This window comes from Numida meleagris, chromosome 11 (assembly GCF_002078875.1).
Source record: "Numida meleagris isolate 19003 breed g44 Domestic line chromosome 11, NumMel1.0, whole genome shotgun sequence".
Lineage (NCBI taxonomy): Eukaryota > Metazoa > Chordata > Aves > Galliformes > Numididae > Numida > Numida meleagris.
In genome coordinates this window covers 2853775-2872183 of record NC_034419.1, presented here as the reverse complement: position 1 = coordinate 2872183, position 18409 = coordinate 2853775, and the positions used below count along the sequence as shown (strand labels likewise).

Below are 18409 nucleotides of genomic sequence, written 5' to 3'. Positions count from 1 at the left end.
GTGGGGACAAGGGCTGGGTGCCGGTTGGCAGCGGGAGGTGGCGAGGGGCGAGCGCGGCCACCCCCATCGCCCAGAAGGAAAGTTTTTCCGCTCCCCCCTCCCGCCCCGCTCGCAGCCCGGTACCTCTCCGCACCGCCGCCGCTCAGTGCCGCATGCCGCCGGGGCCGCCCCGTGCCACCCGGGCCGCGAACAATGAGCCGCTTGACGGGCGCGGGCCAGGCTGGCAGCCCCGGCCCCCACCCCGGCCCGCTGGGGCCCCCCTCGCTCTTCCCCTCTCCCACAGCCCTCCCTCCGGGATCCTATTACAGCGGATAAGAGACACTAAAAGGAACAATGCACCCTGGGTAAGGCCATCTGCCACCGCTGGGGACATTCCTGTCCCCCCCCCCACACTTGGCTCGCACATCGCCCCTCTTTGTAATTGCTTTTTTTTTTTTTTTTTTTTTTGTTCCTGGAAGCCGATCAGCTGGCAGGGCTCAAGGGCTCAAGGGCACCGGGCGGGCAGCGCCGGGACGGCGGCACCCAGGGGTGCTGCTGAGGGTGGGCACCCTTGGGGCTGCCAGAGCAGCAGATGGATGCTGCGAAGTGCTGAGCACCCCCCGTGCCAGACCCTCCGATGCCAGCAGGCCCCTGCCCCCCTCCGTGCCCCCCGTCACACGCCGACACTCTGCCAGTGTCACCCCCCCCGCCGCCCGCGTGCCTCCCCCGCTAAATCCTCATAGGCCCCGGCGTAAGCGGCTAAAGCCCAGGCAGGCTTGGAGGGGGAGCACGGGGGGGGTGGCACCCCGCTGCCGGCTCCATCTGCATCCCCAGGGCCGGCTCAGCAGCACCAAGTGGGGAAAGGCAGGTGGTGGGCACGGTGCGGCGCTCCGTCTGTCCAGCCAGTTGTCTGTCTGTCTGGCCTCCCTGCCTCCCCTCCCCCCCATCTGTTGGTGACCATAAATCCGCCGGGTGCTCGGGACATGCTGGCTGCCAGTGCAGGCAGGGGACGGCTGGGGATGGCAGTCACCTTTTAAGCCCCTGCGGATTAACCTAGGAGTGGGCGTGCGGCCGGAGGGGTGGGAAGAGGAAGAGGAGGATGAGGACGAGGCCGGGAGGAGGGCCGTTGTCAACCAATGTGCGTGAGACAGTGAGGAGGGAACAAAGCAGGAGAGGAGGATGAGGACGAGGCCGGGAGGAGGGTGGCCGTCACCCGCTGCACGTGCCATGGCGAGGAGGGAACAAAGCAGGAGGGCGGCAGCGCATCTCAGGGTTTTATTTGGTCCCGACGAAGCGGCGGTGCCAAGGAGGGCCATCCCCCACTCCGCTCACTCCAACTGCTGCAGGAAGGCCAGCAGCCCACGGTGCCACTCCTCGGGCTTGTCCAGGTAGCAGGCGTGCCCGGCGCCCTGCAGCACCAGCACCTGGTGGCGGGCCAAGTGCCGCAGGTTGCTGAGGCTGGCCTGGCCCAGATCGGCGTCCTGGTCCCCGTAGACGATCAGGGTGGGTGTCTGCGGAGAGGAACACAGGCTGCGGCGACGCTCGCTGTCCCTTACGCCCGGCGCAGCATTATACATCTCGCAGGAGCACCTCTCCTCCCCGTTCCCCACCTCCCAGAGGAGAGATGGGAGCCGGGAAGGGAAGATGCTCCCACCCAAACCCCCTTACCTCGACGCGGGCGTACTGCTCGGCCTCAAACTTCTCCGTGCAGATGGGCGCCACGGGCACGTAGGCCTTCAGCAGGTGCCCGTGCTGGAAGAGGAAGGGCAGCGAGTACATGCCGCTGAGCGACGGGCTGACCACCACGGCCGGGGCCAGGCCCAGCGCCTCCACCACAGCCTTCAGGAAGGCCCCCGGTGCCGGCTGCCCCACGGGCGCGGGGGCCGCAGCATCCTTTGAGCGGCCCAGCCCTGAGTGCGAGGGTTGTCGTGTCACACGGCCGCCACCGGGCCGTCACCACGTGCCCTCGGCCGCGCCTTACCGGGCAGGTCGATGGCCACGGCCCGGTGACCGGCGTCAGCCAGCAGGGCCAGCGTGCGCAGCTGCAGCCAGGTGTCCGAGGAGAAGCGGATGCCGTGCAGCAGCAGCACGTTCAGCCGCGGGGCCTGCTGCGGGCGGGCCTCCCGGTAGAAGAGGCTCTGCCCCTCCACCGTCACGGCGCCCTCGGTGAGCTGCGCGCCGGCCATGGCTCGGTTCCGCTCCGAGCCCGGCCCCGGCCGCGGGGCACCGCCCGGGTCCGAAGGCCGCGGGGGGCGGAGGGAGCGGCGGCGCCGCCTGGCGGGCACGGCCGAGAGCGGGCGGGTGGAACCGAACCCTGCCGAGCGCTGCCCGAGCTGAGCCGAGCCCTGACGAGCCCTACCCGAGCTGAGCCGAGCCCTACCCGAGCTGAGCCGAGTCCTGCCCGAGCTCAGCCGAGCCCTGCCCGAGCTGAGCCCTGCCCGAGCCGAGCCGAGCCGAGCCCTGCCCGAGTCCTACCCGAACCCTGCCGAGCCCTGCCGAATCCTAACTGAGGCCCCCCCGACCCCCCCCGAGCCCTACCGGAGCCCTCCGAGCTCTTGTAGTATGCGGAGGGACGCGGGGCGGAGTGCCCCCGCCACACCGCCAAAAGGACGTGGTGTCGATTTCGGGGAGGGGGATGCTTTTACTTGGCGTGGTTCGTGACGATCGCCTGAGGAACGCGCGTGTTTATGGCGATTAAACGCGAGCCGAGCCGAACGCAGCCGAACCTTGCCGAGCGCTGCCGAGCTCAGCCGAACCTTGCCGAGCCCCGCCGAGCCGAGCGCAGCCGAACGGGGCCGGGTTACGCTGTCTGCGGGGCGGCAGCCCGACGCTCCCGGCCCTCGCATGCCCGCGGGCCGCAGCCATGCCCCGCGGCCGCCCGGCGCTGCTGGCCGTCGGCGCGCTGCTGGCCTGTGGCCTGCTCCTGCTGCTGCCCGCCGCCCGCCGCCATGCTCCGGCCCGAGGCCCGGCCAACGCCACGGTGCGGGCGGGAGTGGTGCTGGGTGACCCCGCCGTCGCCTACAGGGAGGCCGCCGGGCCGCGGTTCCTCGCGCCCAGCAGGTGGGTCGGCCCGCGGCTCCCCGTGTCCCGCCGGGCTGTCGCTGGCCCGCAGCGGGTGGCTCGGTGGCCCCGCGCCGTGCCGAGCCCTCGTGTCCCCCACAGGCCCGACGTGCTGCTGCTGCACGGCCAGGCCTTCACCTCCGGCACGTGGCAGGCCCTGGGCACGCTGGCGCTGCTCGCCGCCGAAGGACACCGCGCTGTCGCCGTCGATCTGCCCGGTAGGACCGAGGGTGCCGGGGGCGATCCGTGCCGCAGGCCCCCTGGGCTGGCACCCGCCCGCCCCAAAGGGCTCACGGGGCCGTCCTGCTGCACCACAGCCCCGCATCCTCTGTCCCCCCCCCAGGCTATGGGGACTCGCCCCCCGCGGGGACGGTGGCCACGCAGCGGGGTCGGGCGGCCTTCCTGCAGCGCGTCGTGCGGCAGCTGGGCCTGCGGAAGCCGGTCCTCGTCAGCCCGTCCATGAGCGGCCGCTTCGCCCTGCCCTTCCTCCTGGCACACGGTGAGCAGCTGGCCGGCTTCGTGCCCATCGCGCCCGTGGGCACGCGGGAATACACCGCCGCGCAGTACCAACAGGTCCAGGTGAGGCCGTGGGGGCCGGGAGGGTGCCAGGAGCTGTGCTCCCAGCTCTGGGCTCTGCCCTCCTGCAGCTTTACAGCGCTGATGGTTGGGCTGGGGTTGACATCCCCTCTCCCCCATATCCTTTCTCTCCTCTTTTTCAGACGCCCACCTTGATCCTGTACGGTGACCGTGACACTGGCCTGGGCCAGCAGGCCCTGCAGAGCCTCCAGCACCTCCCCAGGCACCGCGTGGTTGTGCTGCCCGGCGCCGGCCACGCCTGCTACATGGACAAGCCAGAAGACTTCCACCGGGCCCTGCTGGGCTTCCTGGGCCAGCTGCAGTGAGCTGGGTGCTGCCGCACTGAGCAGCGGGGCCACGTCTGTGTGCCTGTGCCATGCTGGGAGGTGGGGAGGCAGCGCGAGGCTGGGGGTGATTCTCCAGCAGTGCCCTCCTGCAGCATCGCCTCTCCCTCCTATGGCTGGGGCCGGGAGGTTCCACGTTCCTAGAACTGTGAAATCATGGAATATCCCGAGTTGGAAGAGGTGCACAGGGATCACCGAGTCCGACCGCTGGCTACACACAGGACCACGCAAACACTGAGTCTGAGAGCAACGGTTCAAACGCTCCTTGAGCTCCGGCAGCTTGGGGCTGTGCCCGCTGCCCTGGGGGGCCCGTTCCTGCCCGCCGCCCTCTGGTCGCTTCTCTGAGTTTCAGCAGGACGTTCTGGCAGGGCAGCCCCCCGCTGCCAGGGCTCTGGGCACGCTGCGGTGGTGCTGGCGGGGGGGAGGGCCGCGAGCTGGAAGGAAGGAGCCGCGCGCCGCCTGTCCCGTGGCCAATAAACACATCGTGCTCCGGTCTTTGCCGTGTCCCCAAGCGCCTCGGGGCGGAGCGGAGTGGAGCGGGGCGGAGCGGGGCCGGGGGGGGCGGAGCGGGTGCGGGCCGACAGCGGCGGCGGCGCGGAGGTAGGGCCGGGAGCAGCGGGGGTTCGGGGCCGGGAGCGGGCGGCGTCGCGCGGGGGGCAGCCCCGAACCTACCAGCCCCTGCCCGCACCCCGCTTACGGGACCGTGCACCCCGGGTTCCCCGCACCCCAACCGTGGGAGCGTGCGCTCCTCGTGCCCCGCACCCCGCCATCCCGCGGTGCTTCCCTCGCTCCTGCACCCCCGTGTGCACGCGCACCCCCGCCTCCCTCCTGCAGCTCCCGCTGCACCCCGCGGCCCCTCCGCCCCCACCCCGCAGCCCCGTTCCTTCCAGGGGCCGAACTTTGCCCTGTCCTGCTTCGGAGGGGCGGGGGGAAGGGGCGGTTAACCGTCACCCGCTCTTCCCCCTCGGCTCTGCAGTCCGGGAATGGCACCCGGCAAGCAAGGGAAGAGCGCGGGGGCCTCGGAGAACCCCTCGGTGACACTTTTCCGCGAGTACCTGAGGATCGACACCGTGCACCCCAAGCCTGACTACGGTGAGGACAGGGACGTGGCGGGGGGGCACGCAGGGCTCGGGGCTGGCAGCGCGGCTCCTTGCCCCGCTCCGCTCTTTGCATCGCTCTTTGGACCCACGTGCCTGATCCTCGAGGCCACGGCTGTTGCGGTCCCGGTGCAGGGAACGCTGCAGCGCCTTATCCCCACCGGTGCCGTGCTTTGGGCAAGGCCGCCTTTGCTTTGCCCTGAACTCATCCCCTCGTCCATCTTTTCTCACCCCCAGATGCGGCCATCCAGTTTTTGGAGCGTGTCGGCGTCGACTTGGGCTTGGCGTGCCAGAAAGTGGAGGTGAGTGGGGCAGTCCCAGAGCTGCTCCCGTCCCATCTCAGCACGGGTGGGGGACGTGTCCCCCCCCCACGCCCCACGGGTGGCAGGAGGTGCCTGCTGCTGCCCTAACGCCCTGCTGACCCAGGCGCTGCCGTAAGCTCCCCACGCAGCCTGCGCTGGCCCTGTCCCTCTGACCTTTGCGGCTGGCTGTGCTATGATTAGCCAGGGACCAGGCAGGGTGACGCTGGCTGCAGATGTCCCCTGTGCCCGGCCGGGAAGGGACAGCGGCTGGCACAGGGGACACCCAGGGGTTAGGGTCTCCGTTTTACTTTCTCTGAATCGCATCCGGGGGCTTGGGGCTGCCCAGCGGCCGTGGCGAGGGAATGAGCCTGTCCCACCCCCTGTGTCCCGCTGTCCCACCCCGGTGACACGCAGCCTTTGCTCACAGGTGTGCCAGGGCCGCGTGGTGCTGGTCCTCACCTGGCCGGGCACAAACCCCCGCCTGCGCTCCATCCTGCTCAACTCCCACACCGACGTTGTGCCGGTTTTTGAGGTACGGGGCCGGAGGGGCTGAGTACAGGGGTAGCTACGTGACACGGGGTCACAGCCGATGTTCCCGCAGGAGCACTGGACCTACCCGCCCTTCGAGGCTGTTAAGGATTCCCAGGGCAACATCTACGCCCGGGGTGCCCAGGACATGAAGTGCGTCTCCATCCAGTGAGTGGGGGCTTGGTGCGTGGGGTGGTTCGGGGGTACCAGCCCCGCTCCCTGCACCCAGCCCCCTCAAACGGCCTCTTCACATCACCTGCAGGTACCTTGAGGCCATCCGAAGGCTGAAGGCAGAGGGGAAGAGCTTTGCCCGCACCATCCACCTGACCTTTGTGCCTGGTGAGTGCCCTCCTGGGGAGCAGGGTGGGCTGGGTGACGCTGTGTGGCTCCCCGCATCCTGGCCGTGGGACATCCCTGCCAGCCTGTCCAAGTTTTGGGTTCCACTAGCTCTAGGATGAAGGGCTGTGCAGGTCTGGGGACAGCCAACGGTACCGGGCTGGCGTGAAAGCATGGTGGTAGGGTGGAGGATGCCTTCACCTGTGCCAGTTTTCTCCCCACAGATGAGGAGATAGGTGGACACAAGGGCATGGAGATGTTCGTGCGGCGCCCGGAGTTCAAAGCGCTCAACGTGGGCTTTGCCCTGGATGAAGGTGAGTGGAGGCATGGCTGTGCCAGGACCCAGCGGGACCTCATGGCATCGTGCACACTGGCATCGCCCCCAAGGCAGGGGCACCCAGCAGGGCTCCTGGTGTCCCCTTGGGCATCCCAGCCCCTGACCCCGCAGTGCACCAGGGCTGAGCAGCACATGGGGACACATCTTTGCTGTGTCCACCACAGGCTTGGCCAGCCCATCTGACACCTACAGCATCTTCTATGGCGAGAAGGGCCCTTGGTGTGAGTAATGGCGTGCCCACCATCCCGTGTCCCTTGATCTTCTGGGCACTGGGGTGCTGGGCAGCTCAATGCCTCTCCCTCAGGGATCAAGGTGAAGTGCACGGGCAGCCCTGGGCATGGGTCCCGCTTCGTCACTAACACCGCGGCCGAGAAGTTGGTAAGGGAACGGGGACGGTGGCATGCCCTGCTGGGAGCCCGCTGCGATGGGCACTGGGCTTGTGGCTGGGAGCTTCTCTTGGGGACGAGGTGCATGGGGAGAGGGGCTGCGTGGGGTACGGTACCCCCTGTCCAGGTGGTTCTGGGGTGCTTACATCATGTGTCGCTTCCCCAGCACAAAGTGATCACCTCCTTCCTGGCCTTCAGGGAGAGTGAGAAGCAGAGGTAAGACATGGCTGGGGAGCTGCGTTGGGCTCACTGTGGTCCTTGGAGGGGCCCTGCCCTCCCTTGGCATCCAGGGGGTCCCAAGCGAGGCTCTGATCCGGCACCGCGTCCCCATGCCTCAGTTCACCTGCATGGGGGTGGAGGCAGAGAGCGCTTCCCCTCCTCCTCTGGGACAGAGGGTGACTGTCCCCTGCGTCCCCCAAGGCTTAAGTCCAACTCAAGCCTGACCCTGGGGGATGTCACCTCGCTCAACATGACCATGCTGGAGGGGGGAGTCTCCTTCAATGTGGTGCCCTCTGAGATGGCCGCCGGCTTTGACGTCCGCATCCCGCCCACTGTGGACCTGAAGGTGGGCACGGTGCCGGCCCCGTGCGGGGGGAGCGGGCTGGGGGTGCCCCTGCTTACACCCTCTTCTGCTGCCTGCCGCAGGCCTTCGAGGAGCAGGTGGCTGCGTGGTGCCGGGAGGCTGGGGACGGTGTCACTTATGAGTTTCACCAGGTGAGGGGCTGTGGGGGGGGCTCAGCACGCTGTGCTGCTCGTCCCCTGCAGCGTGCCCACCCGCTGCCTCCGTCGCTCAGAAATGCATGGACCAGCACATCACCTCCACGGAGGAGTCTGACCCGTGGTGGAAAGCCTTCAGCGGGGTCTGCAGGGACATGTGAGTAGTGCCGTGGGATGGTGGCACCCGGGGTGTGCCCCCTGGTCCTTGTGTACCCTGGGGACATGGCAGCTTGGGAGAGGTGCCCTGTGCCACGTCAGCACCTCGCCAAACTCCGTTGTGTCAGAAAGAATAGGACTGACCATCCAGCCATGGCTTAGGGCCCTTGGCTGGTTCTGGGTGGCAGGGGCCCTGGCTCTCCCCGTGCCACACTGATGCCATGGCTTGCCCTGCAGGAAGCTGCCTTTCAAGCTGGAGATCTTCCCAGCTGCCACTGACAGCCGCTACATCCGGGCGGTGAGTGCTGCCCCAGCCCACCCATGGCCCCGCTGCCCGCTCTGGGCTCACCGTGCCCCCCTGTCCGCAGGCAGGGCACCCGGCCCTCGGCTTCTCGCCCATGAACCGCACCCCGGTGCTGCTCCACGACCACAATGAGTTCCTCAACGAGGATGTCTTCCTGCGGGGCATTGACATCTACGCCCGCCTCCTGCCAGCCCTGGCCTCTGTGCCCCCCCTGCCTGCCGAGGGCTGAGCCTTTGGGAGGGGACAGGGGGCATCGTGCCACGTCTCTACGTGCCCCTCTGCTGTGGCTGTGCTGCGGGCTGGCCTGATGGTGACACGTGACCTGGCTGTGCCACCCTGGGGACCGCGTGCCGGCGGAGCCTGGTGTGCCCTGTGCCACTGGTGCCACTGCAGCCATCCAGGCTGCGTGCCCACGGCTTGTCCCGTGTCCCTGACCACTTCCAGGGGTGCTGGGGCCATGCCTCCCGGCTGATGCTCCTCTATCCCCACCGTACACATTCACTCAATAAACCTTCCTGGTAAGCAAGGCCAGGAGCAGGTCTGCGTGCCTGCCGTGGCCTCGAGGTGTTCTGTTCTCTTGGGGACAGAGAAGGGGCTGCACCAGCAGAGTGCTGCCCAGGCAGGATCCTGCTCAGCCTGGGGCACCGGGGGCAGGCACTGAGGTTAATCCCACTCCCTCCTATGGGATCTTCCCAGGGTGGCTCTGCCAGACCCCAGGGCTGTCAGCGATGTGCAAGCCCCGGCAGGAACCCGTGCTTACGTGCCAGAAGTGCCCGAGGGCTTGGACCCGCTCCCCGCTCCCACCCCCAGCCGTGCTCTGCCCAGCACCCGAGGGTGCCACATCCACTCCAGACGCTGTGCCCTCCCCTGGGAGCTGGGCCCGGGGCTCGGCGAGCCCCACCAGGGCACTTTGGTGCAGGTTGGGACCGGCAGAGCTCTGCGGGCGGCACGGGGTTCCCACGCACCGCAAGGAGCCGTGCCAGAGCTTGGGGGGCACGGTGCATCGCCCACCCCGTGTCGCTGGCTGCTTTGTCCCCATGGCCACCGCGGTGCAGCAGCCCGTGGTCCTGCTCCCCACATCCCCACCGCATCCCCGGCTTGTGTGGGGCCTGTGGACTCCCGCCGAGCACCATGCTCTTGCAGAACACCATCCTTGGGGGATCCTCCCTACTCCCCATCCTCTTGGCTGGGGGGAGGACCCTGCGGTCGCTCCCTATAACTTTGGGGGCCGGAGACTGGGGACCTGCGCATCCCTCCCGTGGGACGCAGCCCCCGGGACTCCTCAGGACGCGGTTCCCGGGGCGGGGGCCGGGGCGGGCCGGGGCGGAGCGCGGCCCCATAAAAGCGGCGGCCCCGGGAGCGGCGGCCCCGGGAGGAGGATGCGGGCGGCGGCAGCGCTGGGCTGGCTGTGGGGCGCGCTGCTGGCCGCGGGGAGCAGCCCGCCCCGGCTCCGCCTGCCCTACAGCGGTGAGCCGGGCCGGGGGCAAAAGGGTCGGGATTCTGGGGGGGGGAGGGAGTGGATGATGATGAGGTGGGGATCGCACCTCGGTGCGGCTCCGGGGATGGGAGTCCTGGGTGGGCTTGGGGCTGTGGAACGGAGTTGCAGGGGGAGGCGGATGGGGAGGAGTGGGGCTGGAGGGCAGCAGCCCTCGTTCCCAGTGCCGAGTGGGGAAACCGAGGCGCGGCGCTGGGAGCGCAGTGAGGGCATCCCACGGGAGCGCCCACCCGCGGGGGCTGCCACGAGGGCGCTGCGCTCTGTCTTAATTTAATCTCGACCCGCGCTCCTGCCCCAGCTCCTGGCTCCGCAGCCGAACGCAGGCGCCGATTTCAGCCCAACCTGACAGCCGAGCGCGGCTCCGGAGCGCCCGGACCTGCCCCGCGTTGCATAAAAGCCACGAACCGCTCTAAAAAATAAACCAATCCCACCGGCATAAGGCAACTGTTGGGAGGGGGAAACTGAGGCACGGCGGGGCTGCTCGCCCCGGGGGGGACAGGTGCCCACGGCGGGATCCTACGGCTTTGGGCTGTGACTGGGAGGTTCTGGGGTCCCTGGCAGAGCCGGGCGTGGGGTTTGGGTGCTGCTTTGCTGCCTGATGGGCTCTGGCATCACGTTGGTCCCACGAGGGCTTGCGGTGCCGGGCGGGTGCCCAGCACCCCAGGGCACAGGGAACCTTTTGAAGCAGTTTTGTTTTTTTTTTTCCTTTTCCTTCTTAAGCTGATTACTCTGTTCCTCTTCCAAATTGGAAACAGAAGCTGAAATTTCCCACGAAACGAACGAACATTTCAATTAAAACCATTAGGAGCCTCTGAACTGCCTCGAAAATGAAAACCGAGCGAAGCCAAAGCCTGCTCTCACTTAGCGTGGCTCCACTCTCGGGAGCCGCTCTCGGGGCAGTGAGAGGGGCAGAGGGGATGTCACCTCCTGCGGTGGCACAGCTGGGGTGGCCGTGTCCCTGCCTCACCCTGCCACCCCATCCCACCCTTTGCCACCCGCTCTGGCTCCCAGCAGCGGGGACCGTGCTTGCAGCAGGGCGCATCCCCGCTGTGCATCCCAGGGCATTGTGCCCCCAGCTCCTGCTGTCCCCTCGGTGGTCTCCCTCCCCATGGGGACCCCCGGGTGGGTGACAGTCCCTGGGGAGAGGGCATGCGGCGCCGGTGTAACATGAGGCGTGAGAAGAATCGACTAGGGTTGGGGAGAAGGGAAATCCACGCTTGAAACAATGTAAGCAGCCCGACGGCTTTGCCAATGTTATTCTGAGCTGGGAAAATATTATTGCTGGGCAAGAACAGAAGGAGACGACGGTGTGTTCTTGGGTTTGAACCAGGGAAGTGGGAGAGGCTGGGGGGCTGGGAGGGTGCCTGGGGCTAGGGTGCTCCAGGGAGCGGGGCAGGGGGTCTCAGAGCTGGGTGTGCGGGGCTGCTGGCCCCACTGCCCCTCCCCCTCCTGGGGACAGACCCTGGGCCGTGCTGGGGACGCCCTGGCTGGAGATGGGGACACAGCAGCTGGCAGCCCCCTGGGCACGTCTGGGGATGGCTGTGCCCATCAATGGTCCTTTGTCCTCCTCCTCCTCCGCTCAGGGGCCAGGCCTGGGGTCAGCGCCGCAGTTTTGAGGCTCAGTGAAGCTGAACCCTCCCTTCCTGCCCTCCGTTCCTCAGGCTGGGGGTGCCAAGGAGCCGAGGCGTTTGGTACCCAGTGCTCCACCTTACCGAGCCCCCACTTCCCTCCTCGGCACCCCAAAGTCACTTCCTCATCACCTCGGCCTCCCTTGTTGCCCATGCTGTGACTGCTCCTCCCCAACATGCCCCATGCCCTGGGACATCTCAGCACTATGTCACATCGACCCTCTCCATTTTTCCGTGCCACGATGCCCCTTGGCTCCAGCACCCCCTGGGTGCCCCCCCTCCTGCAGCATCCCATGGGGTTTCGGGGCCAGCATGGCTCCCGCTGATGCTGCTCTCCCTGCCTCGCAGAGCTCCTGGGTACGAACCGCTCCGTCCTTTTCTTTGGCCACCGGGGCTTCCTGGGCTTCCGCTCCCTCTACTTGGACGAGTACCGTGACCGGCTCTTCATTGGGGGCAAGGATGTGCTCTACTCCCTGCGCCTGGACAGGGCCGGTGCCGACACCAAGGAGGTGAGCCGGGTCCTGCGGGCACCGCGACCACCCTGTGCCTGGTGAAGCCACCCTGCTGCGAGGACTCCAAAAGGCATCCCAAAGCAATTAGCTGCCGGGGGGTGGTGGTTCCCGAGCTTGTCCCAGCAGCCCAGGGATGAGGGTCACAAGGGTGACCGTGCCCGCTGTCCCCACCTCCTGCTCCTAAAGGACCTTTGTGTTCCAGATCTACTGGCCGCCGCTGCCCGGACAGACGGAGGAGTGTTTTCGGAAGGGGAAGGACCCAGCAGTGAGTCTCTGCAGCTGGTTACAGCTAGGACGTGGGTCTGCGGGACTGCTGCAGGCATGGGGGAAACTGAGGCAGGGAGCTGGTGACGGAGCACTGGGCTCTGCAAATCCCATCTAGGGGGCCAGGGCAGCTTGGATGTGGATGCACCAAACGTGCAGGAGCAGATGGGGTGGGGAACCTGAGCTCAGAGAGCCAAAATCCATGGGCTGGGAGCTTCCCTGCAGCCCTGCGTGGCAGAGCATCTGTGCACAGAGCTGCGCGTGGTCTCAGCAGGGTGGTGATGGAGGGGTGTGAGCCACACTGCGGGGTGAACTGGCTGTCCCTCTTACCCCCCTGTGTGGGAAATGTGCAGCCTGATCTGGCTTAGTGACCCCATTCCCCTCTCTGCAATTACTTCGCATCCTCCCTGTCGTGACCTGAAACTGGAGGATGGTGTGGGGGTGGCCATAGGCACCAGGCTCCCCCACCCCACACAAACCCTTCCCGGCAGTGCCCGTCCTGCTCGGTGTGTTTATTTTCCAAGCCCTGACAGATCCAAGCTGGGACAGCCTCGGTTTTCCCTCTTTTTTTTTTTTTCCTACGCGTATTTTTTTAACTCGTTATTTCGGAGGCTCTTTGCAAAGGGAAAATAAACAGCAGGGAGGCTGGGGGCAGCTCAGGAGCAGGCTCCCAGCAGACATGGGGCCTCTTGATGATGGAGCAGGGTGGGCAGGACTGGGAGAGGCTGAGCACGGAGAGACTGTGCCTGAGAACGGTGGGGATGGAGCAATCCTCCCCTGCACACTGGTCAGCCCCATAGCCCGTCCCATAACGCGGGCAGGTTTGGGAGAGAATGGGATGTGCACCCAACTGGAGGGCACGAGGGATATGGCTGTGGTGGAAAGGATGATTTCTCCATTGCTGGGGAGAAGGATGTTGTCCCCAGGGACCTCATCCCTCCTGGTCCCCAGGGAAGGGGACAGTACCTGCTGGCAGGGCCTGGAGGTAACCAAGGGGCTGTCACAGGCACTCTGTGTCCGGAGGCAGCCAAGGGCTGCCATGGGTCTCTGTCTCCCACATTTCCTCCCTTTGTTTCCTCTCCTTCACCAAGTGCAAGCACGGACAAAATGGGGGAAGGAGCAGCCAAAAGCCCATTCCTTTTGCAGTGGGCTGGGGTTCTTAGCTGGCAGAGCCCACCCAGAGCAGCCCCAGCCCTGATATATGATCCCCACTAGCCTCCCCCTTCCCTGCCTGTCCCCAGACCGACTGTGCCAACTACGTCCGCCTGCTGCAGCCCTACAACCGGACGCACCTGCTGGCCTGCGGGACAGGTGCCTGCCACCCCGTCTGCACCTTCATCTACGTGGGGCACCGTGGCGAGGTAGGGACCTGCTCAAGGCAGCATCCCATCCCCATCCTCCTCCCTCCTGCGATATGAGGCTGCATGGGGACTCCAGAGCCAGTGTTTGCCCTGGCCAGAAGCCAGGGATCTGCCACCCCCTGACAAACTCAGCTCCTGCTGATAGGTTGTCCCAAAAAGCACAGGCTCCAGGGGTCCCATAGGCAGGCTGAGGAGCCTGAAAGCCTGGTGTGAGCCCTGGGCAAGCCTCCAGTATGCCCCCATCATGGCCCTGCTTTCCCCCAGACCCAGCACACCTTCAGCTTGGACCCCACCAGCATGGAGAGCGGCCGTGGCAGGTGCCCGCATGAGCCTGACCGTGCATTCGCCAGCACCATCATCGGTGAGTTGCCCTCAGGGTCTGCTGGGGTGCTGGGCACAGGGACTGGGACTGGTCCCAATGGCTCGGGGTGGCTGTGGCACTCAGGGTGTCTCTGCCAGGCGGGGAGCTCTATGCTGGCCTCACTGCGGATTTCCTCGGCCGTGATCCTGGCATCTTCCGCAGCACCGGGACCCGCGCCGCGCTGCGCACTGAGGTGGACCAGCGCCTGCTCAATGGTATTGTCCATCCCGTGCCCTCACATTGGTCTTCCTCGCTCATTTCCAGCTGTTACGTGGGCTGCAGAGGTGGCAGCCACGCCATTTCTCCGCTCTCTCATAGACCCCAAATTTGTGGCTGCCTACCTGATCCCAGACAGCGATGACCGGGACGATGACAAAGCCTATTTCTTCTTCACGGAGAAGGTGGTGGAGGCAGACAGCAAGGAGTACACCATCGTCAGCCGGGTGGCACGAGTCTGCGTGGTGAGATGCTGGTGGCACCATGCTGGACACGGCAGGGCATAGAGATGTTCCCCTTGTGCCTACTCATTGCCTGGTTTTGGGGACCTAAAGCCTGGGGTGGTTTTCTGAATCAGTGGCAAATTCCTGGGTTTTGCAGATGGTGGAGGCTCCCAAGCTTCCAGGGGTGCAGAGGGTCCGAGTGTTCAGTCACAGCGGTGGCCCTGACACTCTCCATCCCCACAGAATGATGCTGGAGGCCAGAGGGTGCTGGTCAACAAGTGGAGTACCTTCAACAAAGCCCGCCTGGTGTGCTCTGTCCTGGGTCCTGGCGGCATTGACACCCACTTTGACGAGCTGGGTAAGGGAGGTGGGCTGACTGGGGACCCCATCAGCTCTGTGACTTTGGGAGGCTCACGGGCCACCAGTCAACCCCAGGGCTCGGGTTTCTCCTCCACAGAGGATGTCTTTTTGCTGAGAACCAAGGATGGGAAGAGCCCGGAGATCTACGCGCTCTTCAGCACAGTCAGGTGAGTGGCTCAGCCCCAGCCTGAGGGGACATCAGCCCCAGCCTGGGCTGCACAGACATCTCAGAGCTCCCGTGCCCTCCACCGATCCACCTGTCACTGTCCCCTTCCAGCCACATCTTTCAGGGCTCTGCCGTCTGTGTCTACCGCATGGCTGACATCCGTGAGGTCTTCAACGGGCCCTTTGCCCACCGGGACAGCCCCCTCCACCAGTGGGGAGCCTACGAGGGCCGCGTGCCCTACCCGCGCCCGGGCGTGGTGAGCAGTTCCTACCGCCCCACGGAGGGCGATGGGACCAATCCCAGTGGGGTGTCTATCCCCAGGATGGCTAAGGTGGAGACGATCCCAAAGTGGAAGATGGGGTGGGACCCAAACTGGCTCTGACCAGGTTGTGATGGAGGGGCTGGGTGTGCCGGAGCCAAGTGGGGTCCTTCCTGTCCCTGCAGTGTCCCAGCAAGACCACTAACCAGCCCCGGCGGCCGTACAGCAGCACCAAGGAGCTGCCCGATGAGGTGCTGCACTTTGCCCGCGCTCACCCCCTCATGTACAAGGCCGTGCGCCCACGGCACCACCGCCCACTGCTGGTGAAGACTGACCTGCAGCACCGCCTGCGGCAGCTCGTGGTGGACCGTGTGGACACCGAGGACGGGCAGCATGACGTCCTCTTCTTAGGGACAGGTATGTGGTGCGAGCAGCACGTGCGGATGTCTGGTATGGCGTGAGGTCATGTCTCCATTCTCCTCCTCCAGATGCAGGCTCGGTGCTGAAGGTGGTGGTGCTGCAGAAGCAGAGCTCAGCTGTGACGGAGGAAGTCATCCTGGAGGAGCTGCAGGTTTTTAAGGTGGAGTATGCACATGGGAATGGAGAGCACGGCTGGAGGGATGGCACTGTGCTGTTGAGCTGTTGAGCACCAGGAGGTGGGGGCCTGGGGCTGCCCATGGTGAGGCTTTGCCTAGCCTCACATCTGCTGTTCCCCCTGCAGGTGCCGGTGCCCATCACTCAGATGGAGATCTCTGTCAAGCGCGTGAGTCCAGGGTTGGGGACAGGGTGGGTGGCCAGGATGGGCTACATGAGGTGGGGTCAAGCATTGCCATCGGGAGGTAGCTGCCACCATTGCCGTATTGTGCCGTCCTCCAGCAAAAGCTTTATGTGGGCGCCAGCCTGGGAGTGGCCCAGGTGCGGCTGCACCAGTGCAAGAGCTATGGCACTGCCTGTGCCGAGTGCTGCCTGGCCAGGGACCCGTACTGTGCCTGGGACGGCACCGCCTGCACCCGCTTCGTGCCCAGCACCAAGAGGTACGTCGCGCCGGGACCCCGCGCCCGGGGACGGGAGCGCGCCCTGCAGCCCACGCCTCTCCGCAGGCGCTCCCGCCGGCAGGACGTCCGCAACGGGGACCCCAACCTGCTGTGCTCCGAAGGTGCGTGGGGCCGCGGGGCGCGGTGCCGCGCCCGCGGCGGGGAGACGACGGACGTGGGGTCTCGTCCCGCAGAGCCCCCGCGGGGCCGCGTGCCCCAGCGGCAGCTGTACGGGGTGGAGGGCAGCAGCGCTTTCCTGGAGTGCGTGCCCCGCTCCCCGCAGGCCAGCGTGCAGTGGTTTGTGCAGAGACCCCCAGATGAGCAGAGGGACGAGGTGAGACCCCACCGCCCGCCGTGCCCTGCTCCTTCCCTTCTCCCTGCCAAAGGGACGTGGGACTGAGCTCACAGCCACGGCCAACAGGTAAAGACAGACGAGCGGGTCCTGCAGACGGAGCAAGGGCTGCTCTTCCGGCAGCTGCACCGCCATGATGCTGGGGTCTACTACTGCAAGACGCTGGAGCATGGCTTTACCCAGACGGTGGCCAAGACAGCCCTGGAGGTGCTTGGGGGCGAGCAACTGGCCCGTGCCACACCCCGGCAACGGGAGGACAGGCACCCACCCTGTCCCGAGCCCTGGCTGGCAGCACCTGCATCCAAAACCTGGTACAAGGACATCCTGCACCTCGCCAGCTCAGCCGACCGGCAGCGGGTGGAGGAGCAGTGCCTGCGCCTGTGGTGCAGCCACCGCAAGGGCAAGATGGCCAAGGGCAAGCACGCCCTGGCTGGCATGGATGTGGGCAAGAAGGGGCGCGTGGCCAAGCCACAGGGTGAGAGGATCCGTGTGCCCCGGCAAGCTGCAGCCACTTAGGGCAGGGGACCTGTCCCTGGGCGGGCCTGCAGCTGCATGAGGTCCTTCCGTCCCCAGGGCTGGCTCCTGGGCAGGCCCTGTCCCCCTCCAAATGGGTGGTGCTGGGGGGACGCAATGGCACCAGGCCCCTCACTCTTGCTGGGGGCTGCCAGGCACTGGGTAACGGTCACGGGAGTGGCAGAGACGCTGGGGAGCTTGCTGGCTTTCTCCACAAATAAAGAGGCCGAGCGTGGCACCAGCCCCCTCCTTGCCTGTGGGGTTTGATCCAGACTCCTTCCATGCCACCAGCACAGGGCCCAGGAAACACAACACCTGCCCTCGTAGGGAAAGCTGAGAATCATGCGAAAAAGCCTCCCAGGCTGAGTCCCAGCATCATGCAGTGTGGGATTGGGCTCTCATGGTGCAGCCCCTGGCCCTAGCCCAGCCTTTGTGCTGGGAAGCAGAGTGGCCTTTGTATGAAAAGGGAAAAGAAATTCTCAGGCAGGCATGGGGCCAGCGCTGCAGCTCCTGTTCCTGGAAAGGGCTTGTGGGCTCATCCTCAGCCCCACTTCAACCACATTTGAGAGAAAGCACAGACCGTTTTGGGGCTGGGCAGGGTCAGAGGGTGGCAATTAGCCTCAGACAGGTTAAACCCATCCCTGCGTAAACATGGGAGAGGCTCGGGGGAAGGCAACAAAGCCAGAGCCATAACTGTGCCAGGGCAGCAGCGAGCAGGGGGCTTTGGGGGTGGGGGCCAAGCTGCAGTGCTCCTGAATGTGCAGTGCCCCCAAAGAGCTAGGGCACAATGCAGGCATTGCTGGCCCCGTGCTGAGGGCCTGGTGGAGTTCTCAGCCGGGCTGATAACGATCTTCCTGCTCCCAGAGCAGTGTGGCCCCACACAATGGTGTGAACCGAGGTCCCACGGGGACCAGCATTGTTCGAAGGCAGAGGAAGGGGAAAGAAAATACTAATAATTGACCCCCAAAATAGCATGCACAAAGCCAGGGCTGGGCCATGAGATCACCGCTCCTCCCTGCAGTACAATGGTCGCAGCGCGGTGCCTTTGATGGAAGCAAAGTCCATGGCAGCGCTGCCCTGCCCCACGTGAGCCTGAGTGGTGGGACAGAGGCTGCGGGGCCTGTGCTGCCACAGAGCGTTGGTGAGGGGCTGTGGGGTGGACCCCTGCCCCACACAGAGCCCCAGGGGAGACTGCAGGGCCCTGTGTGGGCGCTGCCGGATAACAAAGCTCTGGGACGGGCCCGGCCTGCTCCTATTTTGAGCTGTTTCCTACGGAAAATGAGGCCGGGCCTAGCCCACCCGGAGCCCTCAGCCCTCACTAGGCCCCAGGCCTACCCCACAGGCCTAGGTCCACCCCACAATCTGCGGCCTGGCCGCGCTCCCCCACACCGGACGCAGGGCCTGGCGGTGCACTGCCCAGTTCCAGCCAGTCCCCAGCTGCAGGGGAACGAAGCTCCAAACACTGGGGCAGAACGGGAGAGGCTCCGGGCCCGGCTCCGGCCTAGGCCTTCGCGAGACCTTTATGGCGCCCCCTCGCCGCTG

At 66.2% G+C, this 18409-nt stretch overlaps 5 protein-coding genes across 7 annotated transcripts in view; 3 read left to right on the top strand and 2 right to left on the bottom strand.

Annotated features, from left to right (window-relative positions):
* Nucleotides 1–1085, bottom strand: part of PCBP4 (poly(rC) binding protein 4) — a 5410-nt gene extending 4325 nt beyond the window's left edge. For both annotated transcript variants that reach the window (XM_021409886.1, XM_021409885.1), the window contains exon 1: nucleotides 124–1085. The gene's annotated coding sequence lies outside the window, so the exon portion shown is untranslated. The remainder of the gene's footprint in view (nucleotides 1–123) is intronic.
* On the bottom strand, nucleotides 1240–2259 carry LOC110405019 (protein ABHD14B-like). The gene is made up of 3 exons (XM_021409892.1): nucleotides 1961–2259; nucleotides 1648–1889; nucleotides 1240–1490 (listed from the first exon to the last, which is right to left on the bottom strand). Exons 1-3 carry the CDS (start codon nucleotides 2163–2165, stop codon nucleotides 1308–1310), a joined length of 630 nt encoding a protein of 209 aa, XP_021265567.1. The 5' UTR covers nucleotides 2166–2259; the 3' UTR covers nucleotides 1240–1307.
* Nucleotides 2471–4454, top strand: ABHD14A (abhydrolase domain containing 14A). Its single transcript, XM_021409891.1, has 4 exons — nucleotides 2471–3039; nucleotides 3142–3257; nucleotides 3383–3618; nucleotides 3759–4454. The coding sequence occupies exons 1-4, from the start codon at nucleotides 2843–2845 to the stop codon at nucleotides 3939–3941; spliced, it is 732 nt and encodes a 243-aa protein (XP_021265566.1). The 5' UTR covers nucleotides 2471–2842; the 3' UTR covers nucleotides 3942–4454.
* Nucleotides 4511–8685, top strand: ACY1 (aminoacylase 1). The gene is made up of 15 exons (XM_021409884.1): nucleotides 4511–4559; nucleotides 4936–5051; nucleotides 5294–5358; nucleotides 5786–5890; nucleotides 5960–6054; nucleotides 6149–6225; nucleotides 6447–6536; nucleotides 6724–6780; nucleotides 6864–6937; nucleotides 7112–7161; nucleotides 7366–7510; nucleotides 7591–7659; nucleotides 7740–7819; nucleotides 8056–8116; nucleotides 8187–8685. Exons 2-15 carry the CDS (start codon nucleotides 4943–4945, stop codon nucleotides 8349–8351), a joined length of 1242 nt encoding a protein of 413 aa, XP_021265559.1. The 5' UTR covers nucleotides 4511–4559; nucleotides 4936–4942; the 3' UTR covers nucleotides 8352–8685.
* Nucleotides 9457–17116, top strand: SEMA3G (semaphorin 3G). 2 transcript variants are annotated; one of them, XM_021409872.1, is made up of 17 exons: nucleotides 9457–9589; nucleotides 11594–11754; nucleotides 11960–12022; nucleotides 13263–13382; nucleotides 13647–13743; nucleotides 13842–13958; nucleotides 14062–14204; nucleotides 14427–14541; nucleotides 14641–14710; nucleotides 14821–14965; nucleotides 15154–15385; nucleotides 15457–15548; nucleotides 15690–15731; nucleotides 15845–16002; nucleotides 16069–16124; nucleotides 16197–16336; nucleotides 16424–17116. In XM_021409872.1, the coding sequence occupies exons 1-17, from the start codon at nucleotides 9502–9504 to the stop codon at nucleotides 16868–16870; spliced, it is 2286 nt and encodes a 761-aa protein (XP_021265547.1). In that variant the 5' UTR covers nucleotides 9457–9501; the 3' UTR covers nucleotides 16871–17116. The 2 variants fall into 2 exon arrangements, with proteins under 2 accessions (XP_021265547.1, XP_021265546.1); XM_021409871.1 differs by having other exon boundaries at nucleotides 16069–16336.